Source organism: Cebus imitator, unplaced genomic scaffold (genome assembly GCF_001604975.1).
Source record: "Cebus imitator isolate Cc_AM_T3 unplaced genomic scaffold, Cebus_imitator-1.0 Scaffold60, whole genome shotgun sequence".
NCBI classification, from domain to species: domain Eukaryota; kingdom Metazoa; phylum Chordata; class Mammalia; order Primates; family Cebidae; genus Cebus; species Cebus imitator.
The window spans coordinates 557,065-584,627 of NW_016107375.1; the positions used below are offsets into that span (position 1 = coordinate 557,065).

The 27,563-nt window shown below is 40.2% G+C and overlaps 1 protein-coding gene across 1 annotated transcript; it reads left to right on the plus strand.

Moving 5' to 3' along the window:
* The first annotated feature begins 4,330 nt into the window (after positions 1 to 4,330).
* MEX3C (mex-3 RNA binding family member C) lies at positions 4,331 to 25,852 on the plus strand. Its single transcript, XM_017529567.2, has 2 exons — positions 4,331 to 5,456; positions 22,821 to 25,852. The coding sequence occupies exons 1-2, from the start codon at positions 4,700 to 4,702 to the stop codon at positions 24,044 to 24,046; spliced, it is 1,983 nt and encodes a 660-aa protein (XP_017385056.1). The 5' UTR covers positions 4,331 to 4,699; the 3' UTR covers positions 24,047 to 25,852.
* The last annotated feature ends 1,711 nt before the right edge of the window (positions 25,853 to 27,563 follow it).

Here is a 27,563-nt window from a genome sequence, read left to right on the forward strand (position 1 = left end):
AGAATAAGCAAAAGCAGGCCTGAGACAGACTCTGATGGATACGAAATGTGAGTGATAGGAACACAGAGCCTGCTAAGGAGACTGGGGCATGACCATGGAAGTAAGAAGAAAAGCAGGGCTCAAGGAAGGGAAAGGAAGAGATTGCTTTAAGGAGCAGTCAATAGTGTCAAATCCTGCCATGGAAAGGTTAAGCTGGATAAGGATAAAAAGTGCTCAATGGATTTACTGACAAGGTGAGAATAATTTCAGTGAAGCAGCAAAAGCCACGGCTGCACTGCAGTGCTTGGAAAAGAAATGGGCAGTGGCTGCAGACAGCAGAATGGAGAAGTTGATTGAAAGTAAAGAGGGTGGTAACAAGAGGGGGATGTGCTATCAAGGAAGAGTTTCTGTTAACATGGGAGAGATTTGAGTATGTTTATGTGACAGTTTTGTGCATCTGAAAGAATGATACCAAAGTGTGGAAGACCTGGAATTCTATGTAGAAGACTTTGTTCCAAGGCAATGAGCCATTCGAGGCAAGAGATGGCATGTGCATGGTCCTGGAGAGGAAGAAATATGGTGGAACTGGGTATTACTACTTCTGAGGGACATCCCACCCTAAAGAAACTCATCCTGCTTTAAAAAGGAAGCATGTGCTTAGTTCTGGCTTCCGGTTGAGGGTCTCAGCAGAATCTTTCACCATGTTTTCCTGGCAGTCTTTACAGCATTGCATTAAAATTATTGTCTAATTATCTCAACTTTCTTGCTAGGACAAACATCTGGTTAAGCTTTATTTACTTTGCAATTATTCCAACCTTAATATTACAATTGGATACATTTAAAAGGCTAGTTCAGCAGTCAATCCGCGATTTGATAAAGGGCAGTGCCAATGCTGTTGGTTTTTTGTCCTAAGATCCTTAAAATTCTTCTTCCCTGCCACGCTCCACATGTCAAATTGTGTCATAAACAGCACCATAGGAATAAAAGGGAAACTCACTTCAAGTGTAAATTAGTGCATGGGGCAACTGAGGGAGATAGAAGAGATCGGGAGGTTTGATATATTTAAAGGAAAGAATCCCAGTCATTATATTTAGAGCAAAAGCAGATCTCAAAGTTGCTTCATAAGCAAGATTTAATACAAGACAATAAATTTAGACCCAAATGGGAAGGTCTGTGACCTTCAATATCTCCTGCCTTATTCATAAATCACAACATTGATCAAATATAAATTAATGTATGAATATGTATATTTGTGTATAGGAACTCATGAAACCTCATTTATTATGTGAGAATGCAGTAGAAAGCAATTTTATATTATAAACACCTAAATTAAAGCATTTAGCATTTTTAAAAATCTTAGTCAAGTGGATCTTTGTGCAACTTATCTACATGTATCTATTTCTTACATCTCCCCCTCTCAAAAGAAAAATGTGTGGTAAACTTCACTCCTGCTACAGCTTTTGCTTTGGGTTCTTGGGAAGATAATTTCAGACTAAGGAGTGAACATTATATGATAACTCATTAAAAGAGGTGGCGAGGACTTTCAAGGGTTTCATTTGTATTTCATTCCAATGACAAACATATCCTGGGAGTGGCTGCTGCATGTTTTCGCTTTCTCCCTTGATTGGATTTTTTTTTTTTTTAGAAGTTCTTCCCTTCAAATAATAGTTATTGTTTAAACTTAAATATCAGACAGCGAATATTTTTGTATATTCTGTAAGTAAATGTTTAGTTGTACAAGCTGTTCACTGGTGCATTAAACAAGATTTCGTAGCTTTTAACAAAATATCACGAAATGAGTCCTTACGGCATGTCTCTAAAAGGGTGTCAGTAGTAAATCACTGAAAATTGTGCCTAATTGGGGAGGTAGGGAAGGAAAAGATCACTTTTCAGTATGGGTAATAGCAAGATTTCTTCTATAAACCCATCTCTATATCACAAGGTCAGGAGTTTAAGACCAGCCTAGCCAAGATGGTGAAACTAAAAAAATGCAAAAAATTAGCCAGACGTGGTGGCAGGCGCCTGTAAACCCAGCTACTCAGGAGGCTGAGGCAGGGGAATCACTTGAACCAGGTGGCAAAGGTTGCAATGAGTCAAGCTTGCGCAACGGCACTCTGGCCTGGGTGACAGAGTAAGACTTTATCTCAAAAATAAATAAAAATAAATAAACCAACCTCCTCCAGAGCTTACTGCTACAAATGTGTTGTTAGAGAAGCAAGACATAAGGTTCTAGGAGGGCTGGGGAAACCTAGGAGTAACAGAAAAGGTTTAGTGTTAGGTAAAAGTCTCTTAGGCCTTTGATCAGAGGGGTGGGGTAGGACTGTGCAAATGGCCTATGGGCACAAAATAAGAAATGCAAGTCACAGTTTAGTCTTCTCAGTCTTTGTAACAGTCTAGACTATTTAGGAAAGTATGTGTTCAATTAAACCTGACTCCTAAGAAACGAGTTTAAGACAATTAGATATAATAAATTAATCCAATATATAAAGTGTCCTGTTATAATTTCAAAATCAAGAAATTTAGAGTACTTACTGAGTTGTACTTGAAATATGATCAGTGTGAAAAAAAACTGCTGGAAGTGTAAAACACACCCTGGTTTCAAAGGCTTAGTGCAAAAGAACCGTAAAATGTTATCAGTAATTTTATACTGCTTACATGTTGAAATACGATTTTGGACATAATGAACTAAATGTATTTATTAAAATTATGTTTCTTCCTGCTTTAAAGGGATCATTTAGAAATTTTTAAATTGCATTCTTACATTGTATCTGTAGATACAGGATCATGCTGCTGGCTAAGATTCATCTGACAAGACTTGGTACTAAAGGGATATTGGGCTGGTCACATCCTAAGATATAAGAAAGTAATAGGCGTAATTTTTAACAAGCCATTTAAAAACATCTCCTAAAGGCCAGGCACGGTGGCTCACACCTGTGATCCCAGCACTTTGGGAGGCCCAGGCGGGAGGATTGTTTGAGCCCAGGAGTTTGAGAGCAGCCTGGGCAACAGGGTGAGAACCCAGTCTCTACAAAAGATAAACAAAATTAGCAAGGCGTGGTGATGCGCGCCTGTCGTCCCGGCTACTAGGAAGGTGGTAGGATCTCCTGAGCCTATTAAGTCGAGGCTGTAGTGAGCCATGATAGTGTCACTGAACTCCAGCCTGGGCGACAGAGGGAGACTCTCGTCTCAACAACAAAAATAATAACCTCTAGAAATGATAGCCACTGCGTGAGATTACCCAAACAATACTGTGAGGAAGAGTGTCTAGTGAGGAGGAAACGGGATTCACTTCCTTTAAAAGCCCCAAAGGTCCCGGCGCGGTGGCTCACGCCTGTAATGCCAACACTGGGAGGCCGAGGCGGGTGGATCACTTGAGGTCAGGAGATCGAGACCAGCCTGGCCAACATAATGAAATCCCATCTCTACTAAAAATACAAAAACTGGGTGGGCGTGGTGGCGTGTGCCTGTAGTCCCAGCAACTCGGGAGGCTGAAGCAAGAGAATTACTGAAACCCGGCAGGCGGAGGTTGCAGTGAGCCAAGATCGCGCCACTGCACTTCAGCCTGGGCTTCAGAGCGAGACTCCTTTTCAAAAAAAAAAAAGCCCCAAAGGACTGAAGTTCAGCACCTCCAGGCTGCTGATGTAACCACCCTGCTGGCAGGGAAGCCGGACCAGCGGGGCGTGGGAGGGCCGGGCCCCGTGGGAGGAGCATTCCTGGGTCCGAGAGGGAAGGCCCGGGAGCCACGCGGCTCAGGAAACCTCCCCCGCGAGGGGATAGGAAGATACTGCGCGGCCCCTCCTTCCATGACTCTCCTTAGGCCCTTTCTCAGAAGGGCGCGATCTCTTCCTCAACCCGGGGAAACAATGCCCTAAAGCCTGCGCCTACGGCTCTGCTCCAGGGCGCTCACACAGTGACTTTTCTAAAAGAACGCAGCCAGGTGGGCTACAGTGTTGGGAGGAAAGAAATCCAGGTGTGCGCTTCAACCGCACGTGCCTTAGCCAAAACCCCGCTCAGCCCCTAGTTTTAGCCTCTGCAACAGCGCCTTCGTCCCCCTCCTTTTTCCCGCCCCCGCCAGGGACGTCACAAAGAGTGACATGTAAATCGAACAATCACAGTCCCTCTCCGCGTGTGCCAGGCGGGACTGGAGAGGGAGGTGGGCGGGGAGAGACGAAAGGAGTAGGCTTCGGGAACTGGCTGGTCCCGGTCACCCAATCAGAGAGTTCTGGGGAGGGGAAGGGCGGGGCCCGAAGGAGGGTGGGGGGTGGGGCTGGGGAACGGAGTTGGAAGGCTGAAGGAGGAGAAGGCGGGCTCCCAGTGATTAAAAGCAGCCAATCAAAGCGCGCCGGCTTCCTTCGGAGAGCGGCGTGGGGCGTCGCCGCCGCCGCCGCGCGCGCAGTGGGCTGGTTAAGGCCATGAAACAAAAGAAACCCTGAGAGGGGAGCCGCTGCCACCTCCACCAGCCCGCCCCGCCGCCGTCCCCACCCACCCACCTAGTTACCTACCTCTGCCTCCTTCCCCTGCCCCTCCACCCCGCCCTCTCCGGTCTCCGGGCGGCTCTGGCGCTCCTCGGCCCGGGTGCCCAGCCCCGCCGCCTCCCCAGAGGAAAGGTGTTTGCGCGCTGAGCAGGGCCCGGGCCCTGTCCGCCATGGGGCTCGCCGCCCGCCGCGCCTGACCTGGCCGCCGCCGCCGCCGCCGCCACCATTGACAGCGCGCCGCCGCGATGCCGAGCGGCAGCTCCGCGGCCCTGGCCCTGGCGGCGGCCCCGGCCCCCCTGCCGCAGCCGCCCCCGCCGCCGCCGCCGCCGCTGCCGCCGCCTTCGGGCAGCCCGGAACTCGAGGGGGACGGGCTCCTGCTGAGGGAGCGCCTGGCCGCGCTAGGCCTCGACGACCCCAGCCCGGCTGAGCCCGGCGCCCCGGCGCTTCGGACTGCGGCGGCGGCGGCGGCGGCGGCGGCGCAGGGCCAGGCCCGGCGGGCGGCCGGGCTGTCTCCAGAGGAGCGGGCTCCGCCCGGCCGGCCCGGGGCCCCGGAGGCGGCCGAGCTGGAGCTGGAGGAGGACGAGGAGGAGGGGGAGGAAGCGGAGCTGGACGGAGACCTGCTGGAGGAGGAGGAGCTGGAGGAAGCCGAGGAGGAGGACCGGTCGTCGCTGCTGCTGCTGTCGCCCCCCGCGGCCACCTCCTCTCAGACCCAGCCGATCCCGGGCGGGTCCCTGGGGTCCGTGCTGCTGCCAGCCGCGGGCTTCGATGCTCGGGAAGCGGCGGCCGCGGCCGCGGCGGCGGGGGTGCTGTACGGAGGGGACGATGCCCAGGGCATGATGGCGGCGATGCTATCCCACGCCTACGGTCCCGGCGGCTGCGGGGCGGCGGCGGCCGCCCTGAACGGGGAGCAGGCGGCCCTGCTCCGGAGGAAGAGCGTCAACACCACCGAGTGTGTCCCGGTGCCCAGCTCCGAGCACGTCGCCGAGATCGTCGGCCGTCAGGGTGAGTGCAGGGGTGGGGAGGTCCAGCTGGGCATGGCCCCGGGTGTGGGTGGGGAGGCGAGGGAAACGAGCGTGGGGCGGAAAAGGCGAACCCGGCGAGGCCCCCCAAGTCCACGGCGTAGGGGTCTGGGAGGAGCCGAGGGTTGACCAGATGTGAAGATGGGTCACCTTGCGAAAACCCACGCTTTTCCTCTTGTTTCGTGGGGTAAAAAGTGTGAAGTTTCTCGGCCACCCAGCCCGGTGGTGGTCACGTTACTTGGGCTGTATTCGTGGAACACCAGACTGGCGTGGCACCAGAAACCTCAGTGAGGTGGTAAAAGGACGGGCCCTAGGAGTTGTGGGCTCGCTGTTGGGTACGGAAAGCTTCGAGATTGCAAGTTTGCGCCGCCGAATGTCTTCTAAAAGCGCTCAGCCTCCCTTACGAGAGCTTGTTCAGATGGAAAAAAGGACAGAAATGGAGGCCTGTAGACAGAGCTCACCGAGGAGGGAAGGGATGTTTAAATGGTTGGTATCGGCGCCATCCCCCGCGCTCCTCCGCTGTTCAGAAACTTAGCTTTGGAAAAGCAGCCCAACTCTCTGCCGCCGGTCTTACTGTATTCCTCTCGATAACGTTTTAACCCTCGGAAAGACACACTGACTATCTTTTAGAACCGTTCAGTGTGCAGGATGAAGAAAAATTGGACAGTAAGGTAATTAAGAAACTTTATGCGTTTATACAGTTTTCAGTTAATTCTCTTCTTGCCAGCACACCAGTACTGCAGACAGACTCCTCCCACATTGTTCAGACAAAGGACCTATGTCTCAGATTCCAGGAGTAGATTTGTGAAGGTGGGGGAAGGGGATGCCTGGGGTACCTCTGTGTCCGAGATTTTTAGGGAAGGTCCTAAGCTCTTTATGGTAGCTTTTTCTCTTTTATGAAAGGGGCAGATGTTACCTGCTGCCACCTCATGACAATATGGTTTAGCCGGGTTGCTGCATACCTCTTTACTGTTAGGTTGAGAGCATTGTTGGGGTCAAATAGAGATGATGGCGCTGCTGCTTAAATGATCTCATCTTTCCCAAGTGGTCTAAAGTACACATAAATAAGAGAGGTCTGTCGAAATGGTGGTTTCACATATCAGAGTTGGCTCATTTCTTTCTTATCTGTAGGATTTTAATAAAAACTCATCTGAAATCTGGAAAAAGGAGATAGCTTATTTCAGACTGCCTGATGATTGGCACTTAAAAGACACTGTTCAAAGCAGGACCTTTCCATTGAAAGGTTTATGCCTGTCGCTCTTCTGGTTAATGAGTTTTCAGATACCTGGTTTGTTTGGTTTTGGCCATACTTAGGGTAATAATCCAGGAGAAAACTTACTTACATGGGATAAAATGACAACATCTCAATTTGGATCAGAATGAGTTGACCATTCATGTAAGAGCATTGAGGAATAGCTATGTACCAGGCTTGTATTTTGCCACGTATTGAGTTTGTGGTATTGAGTTGAGAATGTGAAGTTAATTCAGACTTTCTGCCCTTAAGAAGATAACAGTATAATAAACAGTAGAATGGCACTAACTATAGTATATTTAGTGTGACAGTCTCAGGTAAAAGAACATCTACCCTGAGGGCCTTGGAAAATGGGTAGCAAAGTTTAACAAATGGAGATTGAAAAACAGTGAAGGAACAATGTGAGGAATGGTGTGGAGGACTAACCTCAAGGTATAAGTGGCAAGTAGTGTTGTTTTGATGCTTGAGGTCTGTAGAGGGGAGTGATGGAAAAGGGGGAAGGCAGGCGATCACGCCAGAACGTGAAGAAGCCTGAATGCCATATGAAAATGCCACTTCTCAGGACAAGTTGCTTCAGTGTGCTTATGATAACACTCTAGAGTGACAAAGGAAAAGAATATTTACATGCCAGTTTTACTTAGGGACAAGATAACATATTTTATAGATTTAGTTTAATGCAAACTTTTGTGCTTCACTATATTAAACACCCCTTAAAGTACTGCAGAATTGTCCTTATTTGTGTACATTGTTGTCTTTACACAAATCAATTTTTTAAAAGTGAAGTGAATTCCAAGTTTTTATTTCATACCATCTATATTACATGATAGGAAATGAGATAAAGCCTTAGTTTTTCTTTTGAAATCTGTGCTTATTTGATAATAAGGAAATTATTGAATTTAATTATGTCTTAGGACATGAGACAAATTGCTGGCTATTCCATTTGCATCTAATATTTTCCCAGAGTTGACAATACTGTAAAAAGTGTGTCATCATCCTTTATCTTAAAAGCAGAAAATCTGGTCCGTTTGCTATTTTGAACCATTCAACTTTTCGATCACTGACTCCTTTGCCACCCCCATGTCCCAGCAGCATAGTCATAAAACCTGTAAAGTATTTGCTCACTCAAATGGAGAACGAAGTGATTTCTAATGTTCACATCCTTTTATGGTGTGGTCATTTCCCCATGGGAGAGAACCTGTCCTGAGTGAATAAAAAACAGGGCAAATCATTTCATTTTCTTGTTTGCTTTGAAGGAGCTAAATTTTCATCCTTAAGATTAAATTATCCATTTCTGCCATTTTATTTATTACCTGAAGCTATAATTTTCTGTTTGAGATCTCTTAATTGGTTTTGGAAATAATTATGTCACAGATGGAGACATTTATGACTTCAGTTCTGCAGCAAAGAGCAGGACAAATGGAATTCTGAGTCACATAGACTAGCAACTCATGTGGATGGCTTCCGAGTTCCAGTGTATTTCTAAAAAACAAATTACCGCTTTTGATACTGATGAAAGTTGGCAGAGTGTTTGACCTCAGATTTATACTCCCCAGTAGTATATGGTCATTTGTAAATGTTAAATTGGCCTCGTTTTTTAAAGCATTGCATCTATTGTGAAACAACAATACTGTAAAATGAAGCCAGGAACTGAAGAAGCTTGTTGATATAATCAAAGAAGTTTTAGACTATGGACATCAGAAATAAACCTGACAACAGATTTTAAGACCTAATTTTGTAAACTTAGAACGTCTCTGTTTTTAAGTGTAGTACCTGCAAGACACATTACAGTGATTAACAGGTCTAATTTAAGTCAGCAGGTTTTGTTCCAATTTGTATAGTCATTTATATCTGTTTAGACTAAAAAGTGAATTAGAATAGAACTCCATACTCATTGTTCACTACATTACAAATTAATACTAAATGTCATAAATTCAGTTGTTTAAAGACTTGTAACCCAATATTTTATATTATTATTTAGGATAAATATGTATCTTTCATTATTTTCATTAGACTTTAATTGATGGTATGTGTGTTCTCTAGCCAACATAGTCTAGAAAAGTCATCTCTAGCTTCTTTTTATTGTATGCTCTGCCCCAAAAAAATGTGCATACCCCCAATATCTGGATATTTATATGTGAATAGTAAGTGTGCTTAATATATTACACATTATAAAACATAAAATTCCTTATAACAATTAATACTTTACAATGTTTCAAGTTGTCTTCTCAGTTTCTTAGGGTGGAACCACCCTACAAGCTCTAACAACTGAAATAAGGTGTATACGTCTGTGAACAGGAGAAAAAAAGAAAGCTTGGTCTTGCTGTACATAAATTTTCTTAAAGGAGAAATACATATTTCATGAGAATAAATAGTTTCAGAATGATACTATAGCACAGTGTCTTTTTCTTTTATGGGGATGAGGGTTCATTGTTGGCCTTCTCTTTTCTTGGTACTATTTTAGATGCTTCACCAGTACCGTTTAACCCTGCTAGGTGTGATTACTGCCATTTAGAGAGGTAGAAACTGAGGTTCTGAGAGCTAACTTGCTCAAATAGTGGAGTTTGGATTTAGCATAGTTTGACATCAGAAATAAAATTCTTTGCACTCTACATTGCCACCTCAGTATTGAAGCATGCTGCTCGGGAAGGTTAATATTTTGGATTAACTTGTGCCCTAATCGTAGGATACTGAATTTCTGGTATGCATGATTTAAAATATCACTATCCAAATCAGTTTTCTTGATAAAATTTTTATGTCTACTACACACAAGGCACAGTTATAATTGTAATATAGTTCTAATGTGTCTAGCTAAAAATTCACTGTCATTTGTAGTTCTGAAATATATGAAAATATGTGTATATATAGACACTAGCTTTAAAAATTAAATGTAATTTTTCTAGGCTTTAAAATTTAAATTTTGTTAATAATGGTTTGTATTAGCTCTGGGACCCTTGAGAAGGGTTCAGTTATTGAAATTGTTTTTGCAAATGGGTGGGGAATCTACTGCCTTTTCTTCCTGCCTTATTCAGCTAATGAACTGTTCTGATTCACTAGGGAGGAAATGGGAAATGAAGTGGTAATTGAAGGGTATATTTTGTACCCCTTGGTTACCAACAACCTGAAAATGATCCAGGGAACCAAGTAGTTCTGTTACTGTGTTAGAGATTTCTACCTAGAAAATTTTCAAAAAATGTTTATGGGTTGGAATTCTAGGTGGTTCTTCACAGTTTAAGTTTTTAAGGAAAGGTAGTATTTAGTTACAAGATAGCACTTAATATATTACTAATTTGGTTTTGGGTACTTTTGCCTTAAACTGATTATAAAAATGTTGTAGTGTGTGTATTTTAATATGAAACTACATATTGTAAACTACTACACCAAACTGCCTGTAACAGTCTCTGTTCAACTGTGATATATTGGAAAGAGCCAACAATCAGAAATAGATATTCCTATGCCAATAACTCATTGTAATCTTGAACAAGTCACTTAAACTCCCTAGGCTTCAGAGTCAGTCCTCTTTTGGAACTGGGCGTAATCATATCTACAATTCCTGTAGAGACTCTGGAAGATACACAAATAATAAATCTACGTATATGAAACTATAAGTGGTAAACAACTTTACTTTTGTTACGGTAAATCTGAAATTAATTTGGAACCAGTGTTTAATCATGTTCATCTTCTTTGGCTTTAGCAGATAGTTTCACTCATTATATTCTCTAATGTAATAGAACTAGAACCAACGGTTGTCTGAATGCCTTTTAGATACTTGGCACTTTGGTCAAGATAGACTTGTTATGCTGTGGTTAACAAAGAACCCCAAGACCTCATTGTTAACCACAGTTTATTTCTTGTTCAGAGGAGTTCTGCTCACCCTGCTCATTTTAGGCATTCAGGGACACAGGCCAACAGCAGCCACCATCTCCAGTGTTAATGATCTTCCATTGTGCCAAAACATGAAAGACTATGACATAGCACACACTGGTCTTAAAATGTTAGACAGATCCGAAAGTAATACTTACCACATCTGCTCATATTTAATTAAAACAAATCATCTGGCCACACCTAACTTCAAATGGTGAGAAAGTACATTACAACTGTGTGCCCACAAGGAGAGCCAGAGAGCCATGATGACTACCACAGTACTATTTTATAATTTATGGGATTGTTATGGAATTCTAAACAGTGTCATTTCTGCCATGTAGAATTTGTAACCAAACTCAAAATGAAAAAGTAGATAATGTTCATAAGATACTAAATGTATATTTGCACTTAAAAAAAAAAGCTTTTTAAGAAGCTCCAAATAGATTGTGGGTAATTATGTTTAAAACTCCATTAATATTCAGGTGATCCTTAAGTGATATGTTTTTTATTAAACTTCATTCTTAATGCTTCCCAAGTGGCTTATATACCATAATTTGTGGATTTACTTTTAACATTTTTCCATGCTACCATTACTTACTATCTAGAGAATTACAAAGATTAAATCGGATGTTTAAGCCTTGAAAATAACGTTCTATTAACAAACCCAGATATACTAAACTGAATGTATGCATAGCCTAATACTGTTTGAGTAGTTCAAGTCTTTATTCTAAACTGGTTTTGAGAATTTTAAGTTACACTAACTATAGGACCTTTCCGGTGCCAGTGTTTGAGATTTAAGGACAATTCAAGTGTTTGTTGCCCTTGTCCAGTAAGCACAGACTACAATTCATCATTGCATGCAGAGAAGCCTGGTTTGGTCACAAGTAAAGTTGTATCATGGAATAATAAGACTAAGTCTTAAAATAATAAAGAAAATCCTTTAATGAAAACTGCAGATGTAGTTGAAGGTAAGCGTAAAGAATTGGTCTTGAACATGATTGAAGGGGAAGTGGGGAGGGAATGGCTTCAAACGGCTAGAAAAAAATCTCCTAAAATGGTTACCAGTGTAAAAGTATATATTTGCATTTGGGGCTGACCTTTTTATTATTTCCCTTCTCTGTGCCTCCCTTTCCCTTTGCTTTCTCTTCTGCCTTTCTGCCAGTGCCATTTAGTATAATGCCGGAAAGGACATTGAACTTGGAGTTAGAAACCTTGTGTTTTGCCACTTGCTGACTGTGACCTTGGACAAATCACAACCTCTCTGAGCCTCAGTTTCCTCTTCTGGAAGAAACCTACTTCATCTACTTGTTCTTCCAAGGTCCTTCTGTCCTTTTTCCCTCATTTGTTGTAAGGATCAAGTTTGAGAAGATAGCATTAATAGAGATCCATGGTACAATTGAAAGTACAGAGATGATAAATTTATATACCAGATAAGGTAAATGTTTACTGCTAAATTTCTTTTATACTCTGAACAAATGCTAGTTAAAGCCAAAAAAAAAGTCATTTTAGTAAGTTTTCCTAGGCTGTACCAGTAACTTAGGTAAATTATATTTTTTAAGTTTACAATATATCTTAAAATGTATTTAAAATCAGAGCGTTGGAAATGTATTTCCTGGCAAAGAATTAAGCTAGTCTGGAAGAGACTCATTTACAAATGAATCTGATTCCATTATATGACACCCAAACAGATAATTATAAGGTTTCTGTTAACATTCTCTAAAGAGCATGAATGTAATTTCAGGCTCCCCAGTTAGGAAAACTGTTATTCCTTTCTTAATTTACACCCTCTTCTGGTTTTGTCTTTCAGGTTTACTAAAGGGCCAAGTAATAAACCTTTTCATTAAATATTTTTGATTGTCTTGTCTAAAATAAGTGAAAAAGGGAGTTTAGATTCTTCTCCACTCCTAAAAATACACAAGAAATATTCTTATTGGGATTTAGGAAAATAAGGCAGCTTGGTGAGAACATTGGTTTACGGGTCACTAGTTTATAACTTGACAATTTTAGGCTTCAGTTTTCTTCATGTCTAAAATGGGATTTGACTAGGTGATCTGTCACAGTTCTTATATTCTGATTTTTGTCCAAAGAGAGTCCCTAAAATTATGTAAAAGTAAACCATATTTCATATTGCCAGTTAGATTGAGAAGTTAAACTTCTCAGTTTTGCAAAGTTTATAAATATGTTTTATCTTTAGGAGTTTCTTTAAATGTTTTTAACTCCCTTTTAGTAACAACAAACGTGTCAGGCACTGTGCAAAAACTACATGTATCATATCATTTAATCCATTCTTAATTCCACCAAACAGATAAACAGGTTTATGGAGGTATAAACAAGTTACCCAAGGTCTCATGCTGTTACTGTTTGAGACTTCAACATGCCTACGTCGGTAATTGGCAAAAGAACAAGTAGACAAAAATCAGTGAGGATATTGTAGAAGATCTGACTACTGATGAACCAAAATCACGTAAATGAACAACCAACAGTATAAGAAAAGAAAATAGGTCAATATCTGTACGTGAACATTTATCAATAAATACTTTTAGTGCTTGAAGTTAATAGAAGTCAGCGAAGGTAGAATGGAATCTTAGTCATCTTTGCATTCCTAATATTGGTTAAAGTACCTAAAACAAAGTAGAATACTTCCTGTTTATTTAATTGAGCTGAATTTTTTTTATTATAAACTTGCCATTTTATTGTGTATCATCGTACTTTCCATATTATGTTAATTGGGGTTTTCTTACCTCTTGCCTTTATTCCCACCTTTTTTTTTTTTTTGAGACAGATTCTCACCCTGTCCCCAGGCTAGAGTGCGGTGGTGCAGCCCAGGCTGGAGTGCAGTGGTGCAATCTCATCTCACTGCATCCTCCGCCTCCCAGGCTAAAGTGGCCCTCCTACCTTCAGAGCCTCCCCAGTCACTGGGACCACAAATGCACACCACCACACCTGGCTAATTTTTTTTTGTATTTTTGTTAGAGACGTGGTTTTACTATGTTGCTCAGGCTGGCCTCAAACTTCTGAGCTGAAGCTGAGCTCAAGCAGTCCACCCACCTTGACCTCCCAAAGTGCTAGGATTACTGGCATAAGTCACACCCAACCTAACAGCTTTTTATTTAAGGACATAGTCAACCTCAAGTTGTTTGGCATTTTTGTTTGAAGTACAATAGATGTTACTTGACTGAAGGCATTAAATGTTTATATGAATACTAATAATGAAACCAAAATCACTTAAATGAAGCTGTTTGAAATACTGTCATAGTGATCCCTAAAGGGAGACAAACAATATTCTTGACTTTAGAAGAACTACAGGGAAGACACTTGAACCCTAAAAGGAAAGCTGTTAGTTTTATATTGTGCATTTAGGAATACATTGCATTCTTAAATTATTTATTACTTAAAATGTTGAATTAATGTTGTATACACAAGAAACATGCTTTTTGGGGTTTAGCTGATATTCATCAGTCTTTGAAGATAGAATACTGGAATTGATTAATTGAACTAATGGCAATTCCATATTTACTGTAACAGCTTAATACAGCATTTTATGTTCTGTAAAATGAAAGGAGCTTTTGAATATTTTGTCTAGACCATTCCAAGGGGAAAGGGACCTTATTTTGTAATCATTAATACAACCCCCTCATTCATTATATATCATGGAATGTGTGGAAATGATGTGTTTTTAGGGGAAAATAGTGTGATGAAAGGATTGTGGAATTAACTTGGGCTGAGCACTTAACTGAATAACAGGCATTGTAGTAAGCATACGTTATTTCATATAATCTTTGCAAAAAGCAAATGAGGGAAGTATCTTTAATCATAGTTTGACCTAACGTTGAAACAGCAGTTTCCCAGTCCTGCAGCTACTCCATTTTTTTGCTTATTGTATTGTTTCCCTTGAACTGGACCTTAGTGGATTCATATATGATAGCATTGTATATAATAATGAGTTGTGCCTATGTTTGTATTATTCTTGAGTTCACGGAGCTTTTCACACATACAGTTTTATCTTTTCCAAATTGCCATGTTTGTTATTCAGATAACTTAGGGAGGAAAAGAAATACTAGGAGGGTTTTCCGGGTTATGTAAGGAAATACCTGAGCAGAGACAGAAGAGGAACAAGGCATGTTTGGGGGATGAAGTCTGGCAGAAGGTAGGTTATGGCCACTAAATGTGTAGAAGGGCTGGGGATTTAATTTCAGGCCAGAGTTTTCTTTTTCTTGAAGGTAAAAAGAGCTACTCAAGATGTTTAACTCCACTCTCTCTTTACCCTTTAAAATAAAAACCTCTTGGGAAATTTTTGAAGGAAATTAAACCCCAAGGACTGCCAAAAGTGAAAATATGCGCATAATGCAGTTTTGATGTTTGCTTGTAAGGGTTTGAGCTTTCTTCAGTCACTTTATATTTGTAGCTAATGTATAAAATGAATGGAAAACATAATGAATTTAATTTCTAGAAAACAAATTCCTTTTTGCAAAAATCTGCAACACAAGTACTTGATGTTCATAATAGTAATCACACGTAGCCCCAGCCTTGCATTCTGTCCTTCGTTCTCAGCATTTTCCGTTTATCATTGTGATAGGCTTTGAGGTGATTCTCCCTGTCTTGTCTCTTGCATCTTTTATGTTCCCACCAGTCTTAACATGCATATCTGATCATGTTACCTCTACCCCTAAATTTTTCTACTATAAGATAAAGTTGAAATTTCCTTGCCTGCCATTGAAGATGTCTGTCTCTGCATGCAGCTTTATCCCCACCATTCCACCCTCCAGTCACTTGAAGCTCTCACACTACTGAACCCAGTTGTCTGACTTTTGATTCTCTGCTTTTGCACTTGCAATTCCCTCTGCTCTCCTTCCCATCTGTCAAAACCACCTTCTTTAAGCCTCAGTTCAAATGACTTTAAAGTTTTCTTTTATTTACTGTAAGTAGTAAAGTCATCTCCTTTTATATGTACTTACTGCTTTGTAGGTACCTTTAAACCAGTTGTCTTATTCAGTATTGCTTTACTCTTTTCCCTCTAGACTGAGCTTCATAGCAGAAATGATGCTATTTCCTTTATACCACCTGGAAGTGGCACTAGCATTTTTATAGGGAATTTAACATGTGATTGGGTAAGTTCAGGCATTAGGCTGAACTTTATCTCACAATTGATAAAATGCTCTTAGAGTTCACCCCAGCAATGATTTTGTTGGGAACACCTGGGGTAAGTAGAAGCCACTTTTTCTTGTGTATCATGTACGAAACCACTCATCTCCCAACATAAGCATAATCACCTAGTAAGAGTCATTGTCAACGCTTGGCTTATATATATTTTTCCCTATTTGATATTCTTATTTTAATGTTTAATTATTTGTTTATTATAGAGATGGGGTCTCACTATGTTGCCCAGGCTGGCTTGAACTTCTGGCCTCAAGCAGTTCTCCCGCCTCTGCCTCCCAAAGTGTTGGGATTACAGACATGAGCCACCACATCTGGCACTTATTTGATTTTTAGCTTTTTCCCTTCACCTCTTCCAATGCCTGTGATTCCCTAAACCTTTCCTGACCCTATGTTATATCTGTTCACTGCCCTGGACTTTGGATTACTAATCCTGAATTGGGATTTAAAAGCTAGGTACTTAGAAGAAAAAGGAAAATCATTGAAGGAAAGGAGAAAGGTAATGTCGTTGGCAGAGTAATCCCACCCACCCAAAGAAGTCCATATCCTAATCCCCCAAGAACTGTGAATATGTCACCCCAATTGGCAAAAGGGATGTTGCAGGTATTTATGCAGATGTGATTGAGGGTATGGACCTTACTATGGGGAGGTTGAGATCATCTGGATGGTCATCTTGGTATAATCAATCACATGAGTCCCTAAAAGCAGAAAATTTTTCCCAGTTGGGCCTGAGATCTGAGAAAGAGAGATGTGAAGCATGAGAAGGATTTGGCCTCCATTGCTGGCTCTGAAAATGAAAGGAGTCACAAGTCAGGGAATGTAGATTGCCTCTAGAAGCTGGGAATGGCCCTCAGCTGACACCCAGCAAGGAAACTCAGTCCTCTCACTGCAAGCAATCAAATTCTGCCAACAACCTGGATGTGCAAGGAACTAGATCCCTCAAGCTTCTTGCAAGAAACACAGCCCTTGCAAACATCTTGATTTTAGCCCTATTGAGACCCATATCAGACTTCTGACCCACGGAACTGTAAAAAATAACACATATGTAAAAATAATAAATTCATGTCATTAAAGCCACTGTGGTAACTTGTTATGACAGTGTTAGGAAACTAAAGCGGGTAATGGGGAATTAAAGGATAGAGACATATTTTTGGACTTTAATTGAACTAATGGCAATTCCATATTTACTATAACACCTTAATATAGTATTTTATGTTGAAAGCTGCTTCTTAATTCTTTTAATTTTGAGGCAGGGTCTCACTGTGTTTCCCGGACTTCAGTGTAGTGATATGATCTCAGCTCTCTGCAGCCTCAACATCCTGGGCTTAGGTGATCCTCCCATCTCAGCCTCCCAAGTAGCTGGGACCACAGGTGCACACCACCACACCAAGCTAGTTTTTTATGTTTTTTGTAGACAGGGTTTCACCACATTGCCCAGGCCGGTTTCAAACTCCTGAATTCAAGCAATCCTCCCACTTCAGCCTCCCAAAGCATTGAGATGACAAGCTTGAGGCATCACAGAGAGCTACAAGCTACTTATAATAATTCTTGAGAGCTTGCTAGAAGTATCTTTTAGGGTATTGAATAAGAATGTAATAATCTAAGATTTTAGTCTCTGTTCTCTTGGGGCAGTGATTGTGGTGTTTTTAAGGGCTCTGAGAACTCTCTAGTAGTTTTTATTGCTTTATAACAGTTACTGCTAATTTAGTAGCTTAAAACAACACATTTATTAACTCCATTTCTGTAGGTCAGAAGTCTAGGCATGGTGTATCTCTTCATGGTCTCACTGGGTTCAAATCAAGTTATTGGCCAGGACTGCCATGCTTACCTGGGGCTCATGTCCTTACCCAAACTTGATGGTTGTTGGTAAAATTCATTTTGAGGGAGGATTGCAGGATGATGACCTCCATTTTCCTTCTGGCTCACAGCTCCTAGAAGACACCTAAAGTTCCTTGTCTTGGGATCACCACAGGCAATTTACAACATACATTGTTTGCTTTCTTCTTCCAGTTTAACTAGAGCACATCTCTCTGATTTCTGAGTCAAGCTAGAAAAAAATTTGTTTTAAGAGACAGGGTCTCTGTTGCCCAGGCTGGAGTGCATTGGTGTGATCATAACCCACTGCAGCCTTCACCTCCTTATTAGCCTCCCATGTAGCTAGGACTCCAGGGACATACCACCATACATGGCTTTCTTTTTTTATTTTTATTTTTCCATTTTTGTAGAAACAAGGTCCAGCTATGTTACTCAGCCTGATCATGAACTCCTGGCCTCAAGCAGTCCTCTTGCGTTAGCCTCCCAAAGTGCTAGGATTACAGACATGAGCCACCACAATCAGTCAAAAACTCTGCTTTTAAGACTTATGATTAAGTCAAGCTAACCCAGATAATCTGTACAATTTCACTATTTTAAGGTAAATTGATTTGGATTGTAATTGTATTTGCAAAATCTCTTCACAGAGGCCACCTACGTTAGTGTTTGTTTAACTGAAAGTATGTGTACACTAAGGCCAGTAATCTTGGGGCGCCATCTTTAGGATTCTGCCTATCATACTGTCAACTGAAGCTTTTTAAAGGATTTAGTGGTGAATGATGAACAGCTCCATGGACTTTTATTTTCTGCTTAATTGTACACTACTGATGACCTAAATGTTAACTCAATCCTTTATCACATGGTGCTTTTTCTATTGGGAAGTGGGAACAAATGGTATAGGTAGGCCATGTGGTCTTTTTGCTACCATCTAAAGGTACCGTGGTTTAAAAACAAAAACAAAAAACTTGAAAAATCCTGCTCTAAGTGTTCAACATATGTTGCTGGTGGCTAGAAAAATAATAGGTTTTAAAAAATTCAATGTTATCAATATATCTGGGCTCTCTGGCCTCCACAAGCTACTTTAGGTGACCATAGAGCAGAACTACAGTATTACCATTTTCAACTGTATGGAAATTTCATCTGTAAAGTCAGATCTTAAACCCAGGTTTTCTCAATAACACCACACTCCCTCCTCTTCACTATCACTATACTGGTTCTTAGTTGCAAGTACATCATTTCACATGTGTTATAGAACTAGAAAGTGGCCTTAAAGATTATGTTGTCTGATTTTAAACTTTCCTGACAGCAAAAAGAACATTTGACATTGCAGCCCACTATATATTTCACTGAAACATTCAGAACATAGTTCTTTTTTTAAATGCTGATTGCAACCCACTGAATTGATATTGCAACCCATGGTTTTGAAAAACACTGAAGATTACCTTCGTTTCAATTTCTTTTCTTTAACCCCTCTCCCAGCAACAGAGGACCTCCCCCTTTTAATTGCTAAGGCTAGGAAAAGCTGTCTTTACCCTGGGTAGGCAAGGCAGAATCCTTTGCTATATCAGGGAATGAGAAGACCAGAGTTCTGGCTGCAGCCAAAGGGTTTTAAAGTGAAACATAGCCCCAGCACCAGTGATTTAGGAAGGGAAAATGTGAGGTAAGCTGGAGACTTTTTCTTAGGGAATTTACTTCCAGATCAAGATAAAATTAGTTCTCGACCTCGTAACGGTCAAGTCTAGGTTTCTGCCCATTGATTACCTTGAATACAGCTTGCCATGTATGGGTTTTTATCTGTAGCTGTAAGAAGCATATTCCTCATATTTTAAAATTTCAAAACTTTGTTCAGCTTTGAGGCTACGAAATCATTTACTCTGCTGTTTGTGCACAGTAGTCCCCACTTATCGAACAGGGATGCCTTCCCAAGACCTTAAGTGGATGCCTGAACCACAGAGAGTACCAAACCTCTAAAGAGGGCAGTTTATACTCTGACAGCTAAATATGAGGGTCCTTTCCCCCACTCTTACTAGCATTGTTACAAGATTTTTGTTATTTGACAATCTTATAGGTGGAAAATAATAGGTCAGTTTCCATGAAAATGGGATTTTCCATCTTCAGAGCCATTTGTATATTTTACTTGGATGTTAGCTGTTTCTTTCACCCTTATTGGGTTTCTGTTGTTTTTATTTGTAAGGGAGCGTGAGTATGTAAGAAAGTGAGAGAAATTAGCCATTTTTAATGATATTATAAATACTTCAGATTTTTTAAATTTGTTTTTGGTGACTTGTGCCATGTAGCAACTTAAAAAATAGTCTAATATGTTGTAATATGGCTTCTGAATTGTATGTCACTCTGAGATTATAAATTCTGTGGTTTTTAAAAACATATTTTGAGTTTTAAAATAAAAACAAAAATGCTTATACCCTTGTCATCTGCAAAATTACAAAACAAGATTGTTTTTTCTCCTTTAGTTTGTTTCACCTTTTAAAAACTACCTATTTGAGTAGTCCCCATTAGAATGTATTTGTAGTCTAGAAATGATGTTAGTTGTTTAGAACTCAGAATATGTGTTCCTATAGAAGTAATGTTACAATTGGTGAGGTTTCCTATAATCCTTAATCTGCGTTTAGGGTACTGTAATCAAAAGATTTAGGGAAGTGAAGAAATATTTTTTTCTATCTTTATTGGCAGTGGCTTAAGCAGGGTTGGTGGCCGGGCACGGTGGCTCATGCCTGTAATCCCATCACTTTGGGAGGACAAGGCAGGTGGATCATCTGAGGTCAGGAGTTCAAGACCAGACTGGCCAACATGGTGAAACCCTTGTCTCTACTAAAAATATTTTTAAAAATTAGTCAGGCTTGGTGGTGGACACCTGTAATCCCAGCTACTCGGGACGCTTAGCCAGGAGAATTGCTTGAACCCAGGAGATGGAGGTTACAGTGAGCCAACATGGTGCCACTGCACTCCAGCCTGGGCAACAGAGTGAGACTCTGTCTCAAAAACAAAAACAGGGTTGGCTTTGCTGTCTTCCTGTTACTTTTTTCCCTGATCTGCGAAATCAAATAAGTACATGACCCTTTGGGGTGTAGACCAGGCCTTTCTCCCCTGTCTCAAGGGTGGCCTTTGCTCAAACCATTTGTCTTCTCTCTACCCAGTGAACCATGCATTAAACACCTATTTATTAATACCAACCATAGGCTAGATAGTGTTCTGTGGACCTTCACAAATATTTCCTCAGTTAGTAATATACCTATTAGGTATTTAACAAAAAATATTCTACTTATAGTATCTGACATTTGCTTATAGTACCCAAAGTATGTATTGAGAGGGATTTTTACATAGTTTTTTAATTTTATTTTTCTTTTATTTATTTATTTATTTATTTATTGTTTTCTAATGGGTTAATATTAGTAAGGGATGAAAGGGACCAACCCAAACCCTTAGACGAATTCCCCCTTTGTCCTTAATACAATTTGCCCAGTGTTTTTCTGCAGGATATTGTCTTATCTCTTGTTAGGAACATAATTCTGGCTGATTGCCACCTTGCCACCTTGTCAAGTTGTAGCCCACTGTAAACTTACAACTCCCCTGAGTATAGAGTATGACCAGTTCTGTGTTTATACACCCCTTTCAGAATTTCTTAAGCATCTCTCCCTCAGTCACATATTGGCCAATAGAAAGTGATCTCAATTCTCCACACCAAACCACACCTGCTGTGCTGAATGAGAGAATCTCCTGGACATTTAGCCTGTATAAATGATAAGTAGATGTGGAAGTGTTGCGCACTCTGGCCTTCTAACTGATTTTCTATCGTGGAACAAAAGCAGATATAGGTTGAACACACCTAATCTGAAAATCTGAAATCCTAAATGCTCAAAAAGCCTCAGATTTTGTTTTGGAGCTTTTTGAGCACCAGCATAATGCTCAAAGACAATACTCACTGGAGCATTTCAGATTTTCAGATTAGGGATGCCCAGCTGGCAGGTATAATGCAAATACTCCGAAATCTCAAACATTGCTGGTCCCATTGTTTTTGGATAGGGGATAACTCAACCTGTGTAGTCAACACCTAGTGCTTTGGGAATGTTTAGGAAGGGCAAACAAACCAGTCCCATGTTGTGCAAAAAAGCAATCAGGTCACGTGCTTTATTTAGAAAGCATCATATGACTAAAGTCATAATAGAGAATACTAATTTATTGGGGACAAAAAAGCAAGGGAAAGTTTGAGAAAAAGACATGCTCAGATTGTGACACTTAACCTTCAGTAGCACCTAGCTGCTTTATTTTGACGAGCCAAGAATAGCATGATATATTCATGAGAACAGATCTATGCTGGCAAGCTCAAGTTAGGGTCTTTGAAAAGTGTAACCCCAGAGTTTTATGCCTTGTGTATTTGACATTTTAAGTTACAGTTTGAAGCCCTCTAATTTTAACATAGTTGGCATATAGTAATCTGTAATTAATCAAAAAAAAGTTGGTTAAAATGGAGAATTATGAAAAGTTACGCGTATGTCTCTTAGATGTTTTATTTTAACTTAAATATACTTAGGATTTGGGGTCATGGCCTTTTATTTGAGTTTGTGTCTGTCAATCAGAGCAGTCCTTGAATAAAACCACACCCAGCACCCACATTCCATACAATCTCCAGTATCTATTTCTTTTAAATGCAGCAGAGCTATACAATGATTACAACATCATTCTATATTACTTTTTTTATCCCAGCCCTTTACAGCTGTCTCTCCTATTCATAATTCAATAACAGCTTTTTTCTTTAAGATACTCCTCTTTTTTGCATTCATGTTTCACTAGTTTATGCAATAATTTAGATAATTTAGTTATTGGCATGAGTACACCTAGTGTAAACAACATGGGAATAAACAAAACTGAATCATAGCAGGCATAGAATTTAACTGGTGGGAGCAGAAGTGAGATGACCTGCTAACCACAAGTACTGTGTTTTTGTCATCAACTGAGTTTTACAGAGGAAAGAGTAATGTTAACTTAAAGTGATTAGATAATTAGGTGGAATTCATTTTAAGAACTTCTCTCAGATAATTGTGAAAATTGGGGTTCTTGGACTAGCAGAAAGACCATAGATTTTAAGTCAAACTAGATTTACCTTTGGCTCTGCCACTTCTTAGCTGTGTGAAAAACTCTAAAACTTACCCATAATCAGATATTTAGCTAAAGAGGTGCATTCTGTGATTTGTCTTTATAAATATTATTGAAGTAGATGTTGATTCATATGAAATGTTTTCTTTCTAACAGGTTGTAAAATTAAAGCACTGAGAGCCAAGACAAACACGTATATCAAGACTCCTGTTCGTGGTGAAGAGCCCATTTTTGTGGTCACTGGAAGAAAAGAAGATGTTGCCATGGCCAAAAGAGAGATCCTCTCAGCTGCAGAACACTTCTCCATGATTCGTGCATCTCGAAACAAAAACGGGCCTGCCCTGGGAGGATTGTCATGTAGTCCTAATCTTCCCGGTCAAACCACCGTCCAAGTCAGGGTCCCTTATCGTGTGGTAGGATTAGTGGTTGGACCCAAAGGAGCAACTATTAAAAGAATTCAGCAGCAGACCCACACCTACATAGTAACTCCAAGCAGAGATAAGGAACCTGTCTTTGAAGTGACAGGGATGCCTGAAAATGTTGACCGAGCACGGGAAGAAATAGAAATGCATATTGCCATGCGTACAGGAAACTTTATAGAGCTCAATGAAGAGAATGATTTCCATTACAATGGTACCGATGTAAGCTTTGAAGGTGGCACTCTTGGCTCTGCGTGGCTCTCCTCCAATCCTGTTCCCCCTAGCCGCGCAAGAATGATATCCAATTACAGAAATGATAGTTCCAGTTCTCTAGGAAGTGGCTCCACAGATTCCTACTTTGGAAGCAATAGGCTGGCTGACTTTAGCCCAACAAGCCCATTTAGCACAGGAAACTTCTGGTTTGGAGATACACTACCATCTGTAGGCTCAGAAGATCTTGCAGTTGACTCTCCTGCCTTTGACTCTTTACCAACATCTGCTCAAACTATCTGGACTCCATTTGAACCAGTTAACCCACTCTCTGGCTTTGGGAGTGATCCTTCTGGTAACATGAAGACTCAGCGCAGAGGAAGTCAGCCATCAACTCCTCGTCTGTCTCCTACATTTCCTGAGAGCATAGAACACCCACTTGCTCGGAGGGTTAGGAGCGACCCACCTAGTACAGGCAACCATGTTGGCCTTCCAATATACATCCCTGCTTTTTCTAATGGTACCAATAGTTACTCCTCTTCCAATGGTGGTTCCACCTCTAGCTCACCTCCAGAATCAAGACGAAAGCACGACTGTGTGATTTGCTTTGAGAATGAGGTTATTGCTGCCCTAGTTCCATGTGGGCACAACCTTTTCTGCATGGAATGTGCCAACAAGATCTGTGAAAAGAGAACGCCATCATGTCCAGTTTGCCAGACAGCTGTTACTCAGGCAATCCAAATTCACTCTTAACTATATATATATTACATAAATACTATATCTCTATATGGACTCGTAAAGGCATGGGTATAATGGTACCCCCCAGTAAACTTCCTAATGAATTCTTATGACTGTTATCAGGCTTTATTGGGATTAGGCTAAAGTTGTTAGTAAACTTATAAAAGGCTGCTATGGTAACACTAAACCTAAGTGGTCTCTTGTCTATTAGTTTGGTTTGAATTATTAATAATATCCTGTAGACCCAGAGACATAGCTTATATAAGATTGCTAAAGCTGAAGTTCAACTTGGCTGAGTGGAGATAATCATAGGTTGTGTGAGCCTATGAGAAAAGTGTATATGTTTAAGATTTCAAAACAATGGTTCCCAAAGCCTAACCACTTTAAGAGTTTATGGAGGGTACTTGGCATTACAGACGACTCACACACTTCCAGTGCTGCCTTCTTTACACTGCCAGTTTTGACAAAACAGGTTTGTTTGTTTTTTATTTTACAACAACTTATGCCTAATTCTGCAGGATTGCAAGTAACTTTTTAATGCATTGTAATTACTTATTGGTAATAATAGGGCTGATGGCAGTTTACTAGATCACTGGTTATAATTTGGGACAAAAACTGCTACATCGACTTTCATCTCGCCCAGAGTGCTCAAGGCTGGTGTGATCAGTGGATCAGGAATGCAGTTGTGAATTCCTGCCCATTGCCTCTCTTGATGAATGTGGAAATGGCCACCTGGGTTTTCCCATATCAGGAAGGGCTTTGGGATGGCACCTATATTGGCTAATAATTGAGGATGCGAACATTCCATTCATTAGTCTGATTGAGCTGTTAATTTTTAGACTATAGATCAAAATGTGAAACATTTTATGTTCAATCCATATTTGTCTTGCACATTATAAATATATTTTTATTTTTTAGTAATTTAGGGGAGGGAGGAGGGAGAAAGGGATAATGATGCCCTTGGCATAATTCACAAAAGCAGCTGTGACAACCTCCAATCAGTTTACTTCATTTCAAAACTATTTCCAATCACAAGGAAAGATTTCTTTAAAATACACTTGTACATTTCACCTGTGGATGTCTATAACTTCATCCTCAGTATGTTCCCAAATCTGTGCTGGCATTGAAAGGACAAAACATTATACTGGTGGATTTTTCTACTAATTATTTTTTGAAGCATTATTTTCCCAACACAAAAGAGCTTTTTTTCTCAGTATAATGAAAATTGAAATCCTATGTGTATTCAATAGTAAATAGACAAATTTTATTTTTTATTTCCACTTGAAGAGTTACATTTCGTATAAAAGTTTACAAATAACGGTTTTTATTTTGATTTTTTCAGTATAAAAAAAGTTGCCTTGATGGCATATTATGATGTAATGCTAATTGCTTGTAGGATAGTAAATGTCAGTATTGAAACTTAATCTCTAGCTGCCGTCTTGTAGATATGAACGAATGTTCACCAAGCATGTATTTTGTATTTTGTTGCATTGTACACTGCAACTAATAAGCCAAGGAATCGACATATATTAGGTGCGTGTACTGTTTCTAAAAACCACAAACTAAGAATGATAAATTATCGATATAGTTTAGTATTTGCTAATTTTACTACACTCTTTTGTTATGTATATGTAGGGAAGTCATAGGGATTATAAATTCAATTTGAGTAAAATTTAAAACCATATATTTTATGATAAAGGGCCTTTAACTTAAGATGGCCAAAGCACTGATATTATATATTTGCTGTAAAGAGAATTATAAGAGTTTTATTTTTCTGATATTAAAAGTTACTTAATAAAGACTTGTTTCCATTAACTTGAATGTATTCTCCTTGGTGTTTTTCATGTAATCATCAGCAGTTTAGAAGATTAGTTATTTAACTGAATTTAAAATTTCCTTTTATAGACTCTCTGTTCCCCAGCCAGCTATCTGTGCTCACTCTTGTAGTTATTTGGTGTGTGTGTGTGCTCTTGGTTTTGAATGTGTCACTTACGTTCCTGTCCAAGTTTACTTTTTTCTTAGAGTGTTACATTATAGTAAATTGGAGATTTGGCTGGTGGTAGATGTAGCTGCATGTTTGTGTAGTTGACCACAAACTACTACTGATCTAATTGTAAATAGTAAATGACTTTTTTTATACATTGTTACTTGAAATCCTGAATTCAACTTAAATTCTACTTGGTTTGCATCCTTTGTTTATGGATTTTTGTCTCTTTATCACCAAATCTGTAAACCAAATTCTTTTCTAATACAAAAGCTCGAGTTTACCTTTCAGGTAAAAGTACCTCTGAAAGGTTGACAAAAATATTTCTCCATTTATGGTATTCATTTGATACAGATTGGAATAAACAATTGCCATTTTTTTTAAGCAAGAATAAAGACATTTTTAAGAAAGATCATTTTAAAGAAACTAAAATTCTATTTTTTTTTTTTTTTTTTTGAGACAGAGTCTTGCTCTGTCACTCAGGCTGGAGTGCAGTGGCACTATCCCGGCTCACTACAATCTCTACCCTTCAAGTTCAAGCAGTTCTCCTCCCTTAGCCTCCCAAGTAGCTGTGATTACAGGAGCATTCCACCACATCCAGCTAATAATCTGTATTTTTAGTAGAAACGGTATTTCACCATATTGGCCAAGCTGATCTCAGACCTCCTGACCTGAAGTGATCCGCCCACCTTGGCTTCCCAAAGTGCTGGGATTACAGGCATGAACCACTTCGCCTCACCTCTATTCTTAAGAGGTATCACATATCTATACCAAGGCTTCATTTATACCAAGGCGGATTTTGGACAAATTCTTAGACAAATTATGTAGCCTTGCAAACATAGATTCAATGACGGGCAGGATCATCATTCTAGAATTGGGCAGAATTACTTTGTCAATTTTAGGATTAGCCTCCAGAAGTATTAATAGTCTAATTATTCTAGTATGTTATAGTATTTGTACAATTACTGTTTAGATTGGATGACTTGTGAAATGAATTAACTTTTATCTACTGTAAGGTCAAGATCTTTCAGGGGGCCTCGAAAATAATGTCTCTTTTAGAAGCTTTCCTTGTCTCGGAGTAAGCCAAAACTTGTATGGAACTAATGTTAGCAAAACTGATAAGTACTTACTCTGGTTCTAAGTCTGGATCTGCCTTTTCCTGTGTCCCTGTGTTAATTTTCTTGCTTATCAAAGTATTGGGGAAGAGAGGCTTTGGGAACTCTGGACCTGTGTTACAGGAAATAGCCACACCACACTGGATAATCTGCAACGTGAATAACCAAGAATTAGGCAAACCTATTGGGAGACCTTTACATTTTTCCATTTTCACAACCTGGACAGACAAATGCTAAGCTGAAAACATTAGGTTTGGCTAGCTGCTCAGTTATTGTAGTGTTCTATAATTCTTCACTCCACTGTTCTCTCTCCCTGGGATCTTAAAATCCAAGTAGACCAATGAAGGAAATTTAGTGTGTCACCTTTCAGAGTACATCTGATTTTTCAGTCATTTCCTACACTTTACAAATCCTGGTCATTTCACCTAGAAAC

Bases quoted from the DNA above. Each gene is read 5' to 3' on its own strand.
- MEX3C (XM_017529567.2), top strand. From the start codon at position 4,700: ATGCCGAGCGGCAGCTCCGCGGCCCTGGCCCTGGCGGCGGCCCCGGCC. The intron at 5,457-22,820 runs GTGAGTGCAGGG...TCTTTCTAACAG, and splicing joins CGAGATCGTCGGCCGTCAGG to GTTGTAAAATTAAAGCACTG.